This window comes from Electrona antarctica, assembly GCF_951216825.1.
Source record: "Electrona antarctica genome assembly, chromosome: 7".
NCBI lineage: Eukaryota > Metazoa > Chordata > Actinopteri > Myctophiformes > Myctophidae > Electrona > Electrona antarctica.
In genome coordinates, this window is record NC_136812.1 from 2,658,178 (window position 1) to 2,669,763 (window position 11,586).

The following is an 11,586-nucleotide window of genomic DNA, read 5'->3' on the forward strand; positions in this document are numbered from 1 at the left end:
ATATTTGACATTCAATGTTCTTTTTCCACAAATGAGTCTTGAAAAATGGGAGTGGTCTTATAATCAGAGACAATACGGTAAGAGTGCTACGGGTTGAGGCTCAGTCTGAAAAAGTAGTATGGTTTTTTGTACCCTGTTCTGAGTAAAACTAGTTAATATCATAACACTGTCATCATAATGTTGACAACACAGTGAGACAGATCAGGGAAACACAAACACACACACACACACACACACACACACAGCTAGGTGGGCTGTGATTTCTGCATGGTGTCTCAGTTAGGATGAAAGAACTAAGATAATCTACTGATCACCTTCAATCAATATCGATTTTTTTTTAATCGTCTGATCATCCTATATAATTAATTAGCTCATCAGATCTCATGCTCTCTCTCTCTCTCTCTCTCTCTCTCAATCCCCGGTGCGGTGAGGCTGCTGCTACTTAAGCTAGTTAGCACGGGTGGCTAAAGGGAGAGAGCGAGAGAGAGAGAGAGAGAGAGAGAGAGAGAGAGCAGCAGCAGCAGCATCATTCACCATGATCTGATCTCCATAACAGATAATCCAAACGCAGCTCTGTTCTATAATCGCATTAAAAATTAAAACACATCTCCTTAAACCCAGCTCAGATCAACATGCAGAATCAAATCAATAGTGTCCGTTACACACGGATCCATCTATGGGGAAGACTGTGAGACTGCAGGCCTTGTTGTCCTGTGGCATCTAAGGATTTACTTTTTGCACACACCATGATTATAATGTTCTTATTTTGATCACAAGAGATATAAGACCCAATTACTGAATGTCAAAGTCTCCAGGTTTTCTTCAGAATATGTAATGACACTGATTTACTATGACAGAATATGACACTATGTGGCACATAGGAGTCCAAACTGTCCAACTATAGCCTACTATAGTGGTTCCCAAATCATTTATTTGCAAGGACCCCCTTAACTCTGAGTGTTCACATGGAACCACAATGGGTCCATTTGAACAGGAGCTGCATGTATGTTGTGGTCATTCATTCAGGGGAATCAGGGCTATACCGGTAGCTTCATGGAGATCAGTCACTAATGCCCAGCTGGACTCCCTCTCTACCCGGGATGGACTCACCTATCCCCGGGGGCCGGGGCCCAGCTGGCTCCCTCTCTACCCGGGATGGACTCACCTATCCCCGGGGCCTAATGCCCTCCTCTCTACCCGTGATGGACTCACCTATCCCCGGGGCCTAATGCCCTCCTCTCTACCCGTGATGGACTCACCTATCCCCGGGGCCGCGTAGATGAAGTAGAGGCAGGTGGTGGACATGGAGAAGAAGAAGATGAAGGCCAGGGACGAGCGGTTGGACAGACGCAGCAGCCGCCGGTGCAGGGTCACCATTTTGAGGCGTTGGAGAGAGAGAGAGACCTATGGGCTCCCCGCCGGCTCCTCTCCGGGGCAGGCAGTCAGGCAGTCAGTCTGGCTGGCTGCTGGAGTGAAAATAAATAATATCAATAAAATAATCACTCTTAAAAAAATGTCTGAATTCTGGCCATGATGTAGCCTATACGACAATATGATGTTGCAGATTGTTGCTATTTTTTTTAGGCAGGACAATGTGCAGTGCTGTGGGTCTAGACTGTAAGTGAGTGACACAAATGTAGTTTAAATGTGGCTACAAATGTAACATTTTAACATTTTAATCTCTAGTCTTGATCAAGACTAGAGACTATATCATGACATGCTCGATCGATGTGTTTGTATCGAGTATACGGTCTATATAGCTGACTTTTCCTTTCGTATGTATGACTCGATCAAAAAAAACACACACACACCACATCTATGGTAGCCTAAAGTGAAAGTCTCACTCAGGCTAAATCAAACCCCCATGGGCGGCTGTTCAACCCTGCCTAGAACGGCCAGAAAACACACCTAAAACGGCCAGGAATAACGTCCGTGCTCCGGATTGAGGGGGTCCGGGGTGGGGGGGTGGGGGTCCGGAGGGGTAGCCGTAGCTTCAGGCCCTGCTAGGCGGACTACGAGGACCGGGAGGCCGGGTGAGGGTCCATACACCGCGGACGGTCCGCCGCCATGCTGGCTGTCTGGGTTGAGCTGAGCAGTCTGTCTGGAAAACCCCCAACCCACCGTCCGTCCGTCCGTCCAACCACCTCACTCAGTCACTTTACAACACCGAAGTCCCGGATTATTGTAGTAGAAAGCACCGTTGTTGTCGATGTCGTGGTCGGGGGGATCGCCCTCCTCATGCCGGCTCCATCGTGCTTCGTTTCGGGGGGTGGAGGGGGTCCTTGTTTGGTCCGCGGGTTGTGATGCATGGGTGGGTGGTTGGGTGGATGATGGCTGGGTGGGTGGTATGGTATGGTAGGGAGCCCCGGTCTGCTCTACCTCCTCCTCCCCGCACAGGTCTCCTCTCGGCCCGGCCTGGTGTCTCGCACGCAGTCGGTGAAAAAAATGTGTGATCGAACTTCTTCTGCTTCTCTCTCTCTCTCCGTTTAGATTTTGCGCATGATCATCACAATGATCACCGTCACAATAATAAAAAGAGGACCGCCTCTAGGCGACTAACTAGCCTATTATTATAATCTACAGTACTGTGCAGATGTAGTCATGTGAGTGTGACCGACCACCGCCGCGGCACAATAAAGCTAAAGCACACATCTGTGTGTGTGTGTGTGTGTGTGTGTGTGTGCGCGCGCGCCACACGGTCTCACACACATGCACACGCTACACGGCACACACATATTAGCCTGCCCTGCCCAACACACACACACACACACACACACACAGTGTGGGCGTGCGTGGGTTCACTGGGTTGGAGGGGGAGGAGGGGGGGGGGTATAAGGTTTGGGAAGAGAGATCTAATGAAATCAAATCAGGACAGGATTGGTTCCTACGTTTTTTTCTTTTTCTTTTTTCCTGCTGGCGCTGCAGACGTTTCCGGTGGGTGGGTACGAGCCCCCCCCCCCATCCTGTAATTGGTCAGTCACCATGGCAACCCCCGTGGTGGGAGTGGACTTATTGGAAGAGGGGGGGGGGGGGGGGGGGGTCGTATGGTGCTGCAACTAGCCCAGCCTCACCATCATCATCATCATCACATGCTTCACGTGCTGTTGAAAACGCCCCCTCTCTATCCTAACCCCCTTATAGTCTTGCTCATACCCTAATACTAATAGAGTTTTTTATGCATGTTAAGTAGCCTCCTAGGCTCCTATAGGGCCTACCCATCCATCCATCTTCAACCGCTTATCCGTAGTCGGGTCGCGGGGGCAACAGCTCCACCAGAGTGCTCCAGACTTCCCTCTCCCTCTCCAACATTAGTGACTTCCTCCTGCATCCGAAACGTTCCAAGGCCAGTGAGTCGATGTGTTTCCTCCAACTGGTCCTTGGTCTGCCCCGGGGTCTCCTCCCAGTGGGACGTGCGTCGAGGACCTCCCTATAGGGAGGCGCCCGAGAGGCATCCTATAACCAGATGCCCGAACCACCTAAACTGGCTCCTTTCCAGGCGAAGGAGCATCCTAGTCCTATAGGTTAATGGTGGGGAAAGTAAAACATATCAATAATACTGCAATGTAGAACTACTACTTGTAATGATTAAAAGGGCGACCATCTCTGAGGCATCTAGAGGTCTCATATAATCCCTTTTGGGTGGTGGGTGGAGATCCACTGTGAGACGCAGGCGCGGAAAACACATGCTAACACAACAGTGATATGATGTTACCATGCATTCTGAGGTTAAAACACATGCTAACACAACAGTGATATGATGTTACCATGCATTCTGAGGTTAAAACACATGCTAACACAACAGTGTTATGATGTTACCATGCATTCTGAGGTTAAAACACATGCTAACACAACAGTGATATGATGTTACCATGCATTCTGAGGTTAAAACACATGCTAACACAACAGTGATATGATGTTACCATGCATTCTGAGGTTAAAACACATGCTAACACAACAGTGTTATGATGTTACCATGCATTCTGAGGTTAAAACACATGCTAACACAACAGTGTTATGATGTTACCATGCATTCTGAGGTTAAAACACATGCTAACACAACAGTGTTATGATGTTACCATGCATTCTGAGGTTAATTTACACACAGAGTAATTACGAATGCACTGAGCGATTACTATAGAGCGTCGCAGTCCCGCCCCCTTTCATGACGACGCCAGGCCCAGGAAATAATTCCCAATGCATTTTTCCCATAGACATTTCAAAACTTATTTATTTAAAGACCTATAAGCGTCGTACAAAGCCAACTCGAGTCGTGACAAATCATGACAACAAACACAATATTTTGGACCAAACAAATAATTACAAAGAAGAAAAACAACAAAAAAAGTGTTGTAACCTGCCGTTTTTTTCTACTTTCTAATTCTTTGTTTGGCCCAAAACATTGTGTTTATTGTCATGATTTGTCACGACAAGAGTTGGCTTTGTCCGCGGCGTAAACGTCTTTAAATAAATACTTTCTGAAAAGTCTATGAGGAAAATGAATGGGGAATCATTTCCTGGGCCCTGGTAGGGGGCGGGACTGCGACGCTCTATAGAAGCCTGCCTAGCTCGTCTGTCTGTCTGTCTTAACCACTTGGTCTCTTTGGAAATATCTTGCTGATCTTGCAGATCTGCTGTATTAAAAAAAGAAAGAAAAAAATCCCACCCGTGTAAAGTGAGTGCAGGTGCAACTCTGTGTGGGGGTCCCCGGAAGTTCCAGACCCACAAGAACGCGGCCAGGGTGCCGGCCCGGTTCCGGCGAGCCGCCCCACGTTCGAAATGGTTGAGAAATGACAGAGTTACAGTGTGGAGGTCCCCATGTGGGCCCTCTACTGTACTGTACTGTCACTGTACTGTACTGTAACACCCCAAATCATACAGTGTGTGTGTGTGTGTGTGTGTGTGTGTGTGTGTGTGTGTGTGTGTGTGTGTGTGTGTGTGTGTGTGTGTGTGTGTGTGTGTGTAGTGTGTGTAGTGTGTGTGTGTGTGTGTGTGTGTGTGTGTGTGGGTGTAGTCGCTCAGCTGACCGGTTATGACAATATCCTGTAGAACGCTGCCCCCTGCTGGGATTATCATGAACGTGCAGCCCTGGTGCAAGTGGATTTTGATTTAGACGACTATCTTCTGAATGGAGTTAGTTGGTTAATGCCAAACACTGGCACTGCACACCGGTTTATTACATTTACACTTCATAATTCATAATCATCCTCAGTCATTTAGACAGACCTACCCAAGCTGTTAAAAGTAGCATCATTTACTCCACCGGAATGAAGTTAATTTAACTGTGCATAGCCTATAACTCATTCATTCATTTTATGGTGGAGAAACAATTACTAAATATAACTTCATCAACTTGCTGATTATACTGGAGCCTATAATATAATATAGCACTCATCATGATTCATTTCTATGACTACATTAACAGAAACGGACGTCCTTCATTGACATTGTGTTTTCCAATAATAGGCCTATTAAATATTAACATTCATATTCTTCCGTTAACAACGGAAGTCTGTAGGAGGAGTGTGATTCATTCACCCCTCCCTCTATCTCTCTCCCGATCGCGCTTGCTCAAAACAGGAAACCTTTTTTTTCCACCAACAAAGTTGATAGAAACACCTTTATTCCATTAGCGATCTATCCATATCGATATCAGCTACAGTAGGCTTGAGTCTGTGGTGCAGTTTATAATAAGGCTACGTTCATTGAACGTAGCCTTATTATAAACTGCGCCACAGAACGTCGTTCAACAACAAGACCAAATGGACGCACTGGAGTCACTGCATGTAAGTTAAGAACCAGGAAACAATATAACAAATATGTCTGGTATCATGATCTGTAATACACTGTCTATATACTCTAAGAATTTTAAATGTAGGCCTATCCGTTAAATTGTAATGTAAACGTTCTTCATCAGTAGGACATTAATTTACCTGTAGCCTACATTGTTTGTATACTGTAGGTGAGGGGAGGGTGGGGTAGAATTATGTTTATTTGTTTTTACTTGACGATTAGGTCTACTCCCTATCCTCAACAAATAGGCCTACCTCAGTTATGTCAATAACTTGGATCTGTCTATGAACTGTTGATCGTGTTATTTAAAAACAATTCAATATCAAAATAATGCCAAAACTTCACATAAATGATTTATTAAAATGTTAAACTCGTAGCAATGGTGTTCAGACTTGCAGAGACATATTTTCTTTGAGTTCATGTAACTCCCCCCCCCCCCCCCCCCCCCCAATCAATGTGAAAGCAGACGGTGTGTCCCCAAGTGGGGGTCTGACTCTGGGGGTCCTCTCTATGGTCCTCTCCTCCCACTGACCCCACAAACATTTTAACAGAGTAGATGTCATTTCCTGTGCTCTGGTGACTTTGGGGGACTTTGATACTTATCATGCTTGCTTTACTATAGCTGTGGAAAATGATGGGTACAGTTTCAGCCAATGATGGTATACAGTTTCAGCCAATGATGGGTACAGTTTCAGCCAATGATGGGTACAGTTTCAGCCAATGATGGGTACAGTTTCAGCCAATGATGGGTACAGTTTCAGCCAATGATGGGTACAGTTTCAGCCATTAAAACGCAAAAAGCAGGCCTACAGGAATTGATTGGATGACTGATGACCCGTCTTGGTCCTCCCCTGGTAAATTCTTAAAATGATTAGTATGCTGTGACTGTTTTATGGCTAAATACAAGTTATAGTAATATAGTATTATTATTATATACCAGCAGGGGTCTACCTCAGCTCCACCACAGAGAGCCACCATCATCACAGTGATTATTATATTATTATAGTAATATATTATTATTATATACCAGCAGGGGTCTACCTCAGCTCCACCACAGAGAGCCACCATCATCACAGTGATTATTATATTATTATAGTAATATATTATTATAGTAATATATTATTATAGTAATATAGAGTCACCACCATCACAGTGATTATTATATTATTATAGTAATATATTATTATTATATACCTGCAGGGGTCTACCTCAGCTCCACCACAGAGAGCCACCATCATCACAGTTCTGCAGGAGCTGAGAGATGAAGACTTCAGACTGTTCAAGGTCAGTGGTAGTAAAAGCACTCGGGGGTTTCTTTTATTTTAAAGTAGCAATACCACAAAATAATGATTTGCATTTTTATAATGAATAGCATTTTTATAGCTCTTTTCCAAGTGCTCAAAGCGCTTTACAACGGTTCATTCATTCATACATTGGGAGGTGAAGCGGCGAACAGTCGACGCCAGCGTCCTCACTTCCCACATTCACACACCAATGGTGGCGAGCTCACAGCCTCACCGACCCACTCACTGGAGGCAACGTGGGGTTCAGTGTTTTGCCCAAGGACACTTCCACATGTGGACAGGAGGAGGAGCCGGGATTCGAACCGCAGACCCAGGGATCATTGGACGACCTGCTCTACCTCCTGAGCCGCAGCCGCCCATAATAGAAATCTACTATTGATTGATTGATTGATTGATTGATTGAAATTTGTTTTCACGGTTTGTAGAATGGGTACAGTTCACTTCTCAGTTCTCTAAAAAAAAAGAAGGAAAGTTGAAGAAAGTTAAAAAAAATCACACCCGTGTGAACTGAGTGGTGTAAGGTCTTATATAGACTGATCAGCTGTGGTCTGACGTAATGTCTGACGTAATGAAATCACACCCGTGTGAACTGGGTGACCATAGCAACCATGCTCATTTTTTGGTACGAACAGACACGTAAACTAACAAAGCCAGTTGTAGGAGTGGTTTACACCACTCAAAAAAAGAATCACACCAGTGTGAAGTGAGGGGTGCTCTTATCATCATACATCATCATGAAGTAAAACAGACTGTCTATTTGCTCAGACACTATGGCATAGGACTAGGAGCTAAATTAATTTAAACCTTTGTTTTAATTTGAGCCGAATCTGGGTTGAACTGCACATGCAGGTTTACAAGTGAAAGTTTCACTGTTACATTGTGAATGTGCTGTATTCAAAAGCATTGTCATGCAGGAAGATGTTCTATTTTCTGTAATCAAATGTATTTTTCAAATTGTGTCAAACATTTTTGAAAATGGCAGATCTACAAGCTCACAACACGCCACAATGCGTTGCGAGCTTGTAGATTTGCTATTTTTGAAAAAGCAAAAGGATGAATGTGACTGAAGTGACTGAAACGTACCGGTATCTGCATTTAATTTTTGCTGAGAGTGAAGACTGTCTACTCCTACTCCCTCGAAGCAGGTGTGCAATAGCACTTTTTATTTATTTGACAGAGAATAGCCTGTGTATAAAACAGGTTTTAAGTAAATATGTTAATGTATATTTTGTAATAATAATCTAAAGCTGAAAGTGTAAAAACGAAGTATATGTGCATCTGAGATGTACTGGAGTAGAAGTGTAAAGTAATGAAAAATGGACAGACAGTACTAATGTAATGTAAATTAACCTCAAAATAGTATACAGTATTAGAGAGGGTATGTACGTGCATAAAGTGAGAGGCAAAAGTGAGTTTAACGTTGTTTAACGTCGTTTAATGCAATCAGATTTTATTTTTAAATGATGGGCTGTCAGGGCCAGAAAGTAGTTTTTTGCCACTCAGTAACTTAGATTAGATTAGATTAGATTACATTTATTGTCACTGCACAGAGTATAGAAATACTTTGACAATGAAATGAAGAGTGGCGTCTGGCCAGAAGTGCAATATGAGGTCAGCAGGGAGACAGCAACAGGAAAGAAGCTGTTCCTGAGCCTACTAGTACGGGAGCCAATTCCGGGTATGATGATGTCATACCCTCTATATGTAACCTAGTTTCTTTCCACTACTGTTCAAGGTGTATCTCCGTGAGGGTAAATCCATCCCCTGGAGCCACCTGGAGGACGCTGACAGGGTGGACACCAGTTTTCAGATCAGGCAGAGCTACCATGACAAAGCTCTGGACGTCACAATGGAGCTACTGAAGCAGATGGGCAGGAGCGATCTAGTGGAGACCTTCTCACACACCGGGCCACCAGACAAAGGTAAATGATCTAGTGGAGACCTTCTCACACACTGGGCCACCAGACAAAGGTAAATGATCTAGTGGAGACCTTCTCACACACTGGGCCACCAGACAAAGGTAAATTATCTAGTGGAGACCTTCTCACACACTGGGCCACCAGACAAAGGTAAATGATCTAGTGGAGACCTTCTCACACACTGGGCCACCAGACAAAGGTAAATGATCTAGTGGAGACCTTCTCACACACTGGGCCACCAGACAAAGGTAAATGATCTAGTGGAGACCTTCTCACACACTGGGCCACCAGGCAAAGGTAAATGATCTAGTGGAGACCTTCTCACACACTGGGCCACCAGACAAAGGTAAATGATCTAGTGGAGATGTTCTCACACATTGGCTAGTGGAGACCTTCTCACACACTGGGCCACCAGACAAAGGTAAATGATCTAGTGGAGATGTTCTCACACATTGGCTAGTGGAGACCTTCTCACACACTGGGCCACCAGACAAAGGTAAATGACAGGTCAGGTAGGACAGGAGAAGTTTAAACTAACACATAGGTCCACAGACCAGGGCTGGACAATTCACCTTTAGCAAAGCCCCGCCCTCTCCCACTTAGACACTCCCACTTGGACACTTTCCAGCCAGGCCCATTCATTCCAATGTAAATATCATGGCTTTAACACAAACCTCTTGAGCCCCATTGCCCCCGCCGCCGGGGGCAGCGGCTGTCAACCTCATGAACAGCTCTCAGCGGGTAAATGGGGCTGGTCAAGGTCTCAGGTTCAAACTCCAATGTTTTTGATTTCCCCCCCTGGACCCCCCTGGGGTTTTCATTTTTGGAACCAGACCTTCAAAATCTCTTCAAAGTCCGTCAACAAGGCCTGCCGTATGCACTGGATAAATATGTGTGTGACATTACTTTTTTAAAACAATGTTTTATCATAATAGGAAAACTATTGGTGGAGAGGTTTGTCTAACCCATGTTATGCTTAGCTGTGATTGGACCATAGCAGTTTGAGGTGGGGCTTAGCTATAGGTCAATTGACCGAAAATATATTCAAACAATATATATTTGCCATGATATTTCTACAAATAACCATACCAATGTGAGCTTGTACTGCAGATCGGCTATTGTAGATATCTTTCAACTAATAAATTCATATAGATGAATAGAAATGATTCTGACGACTATGCAAAAATATATGCAGGATCTCAAAATAGTGCATATTATATGCAATAAGTGTTACAGGCGACAACTACATTCAATGTAGAGGTAAAACTGTCTGGAAACAATCTGAAGATTTAACCCATTTTGGGCGGGAACCCCTTTTGGTGTTAGCATTATGTTATGCTTTAGCTATTGAAAAATAGCAGATCTACAAGCTCATATCATCTACGAGCTTGTAGGTCTGCTATTTTTGAAAAATCGAAGAACAACTGACATAGAAACATAGCTTTTTCAGAAAACTGTCAGGATGTAGAAGATATTTTTAGAATCTGATCTCAGGTCAAAATACAACGGGCGCTCGGGGGAACAGTGGTAAGTGTCTACCTCTGCCCACCACCGTGGGCTGGGGATGGAGAGCTGTTACAGTCCTTATAATAATAATAATAATAATAAACTTTATTTATAAAGCGCTTTTCAAAGTGCTTTCCAGTGGCATATAAAAAGGCAATACATCAGTTTAGAGGCACTTACTGTAATAAAACAATAGAAATTAAGCGTCACAGCATTACACAGAAGAAATAAATAAACAATACAAATGCAACAATTCCACATAATGAAGACAATACAATAAATCTAGGGGAAAGCCTGTGTGAATAGGTGGGTTTTTAACAGTGATTTAAAAAGAGCCACTGAGGTTGCGTCCCTCAGGTTCTGGGGTAGGGCGTTCCACAAGTATGGAGCCCTGGCTGCGAACGCCCGGTCACCCATGGTGACTAGTTTGGTTTGCATGGGAGTCAGGAGACCCCTACCCACCGATCTGAGGGTACGCAGGGGGTTGTAGGGCTTTAGTAGACCTTAGGTCTACTATGGTAGGGAATGAAGGATTAATTGGGACATAAAGTTGTAAAGTGAATTGACGTTTTATTAGTGACCTAGTTGGTAAGGTTCCTTTCAGTGTTCACAATGCAGTTTACAGGTAAATGTCAGTATACTCTTTAAAGGGGCATTCCACTCATTTTCAACATTTTACTATGTCATTAATATACCTTAGAGCTGTTAGCTGAAATAATAAAAAAGTCCCCCCCATTCTGTGTATCCTAGAACTAGAGGTCTGAAAAAAATCATTAACATGGTGAAACGCATCTTGATGATGTCATCAAGATGTGTTTCACCATGTTAATGCTTTTTTCATAATTACAGTTCTAGGAAACACAGAATGGGGGGGACTTTTTTATTATTTCCACACAACAGCTCTAAGGTATATTAATGACATAGTAAAATGTTGAAAATGGGTGGTTTTCCCCTTTAAGCATTCATGACTTGACATACTACGGTGGTAATTTAACGGGTTTCCAACCAAGACTGCAAGACGTGGCTCAGATGCAATTTCTCATTTATTGAGAACGTTTACACATTTC

General features: G+C 43.9%; 1 protein-coding gene across 1 annotated transcript in view; it reads right to left on the reverse strand.

The window, feature by feature from the left end:
• The window catches only part of b4galt6 (UDP-Gal:betaGlcNAc beta 1,4- galactosyltransferase, polypeptide 6), a 44,668-nt gene extending 43,242 nt beyond the window's left edge, over positions 1–1,426 (reverse strand). The window contains exon 1 of the mRNA XM_079507044.1: positions 1,260–1,426. Coding sequence (XP_079363170.1) covers positions 1,260–1,377 — 118 coding nt within the window. The 5' untranslated portion in view covers positions 1,378–1,426. The remainder of the gene's footprint in view (positions 1–1,259) is intronic.
• Positions 1,427–11,586: the final 10,160 nt, after the last annotated feature.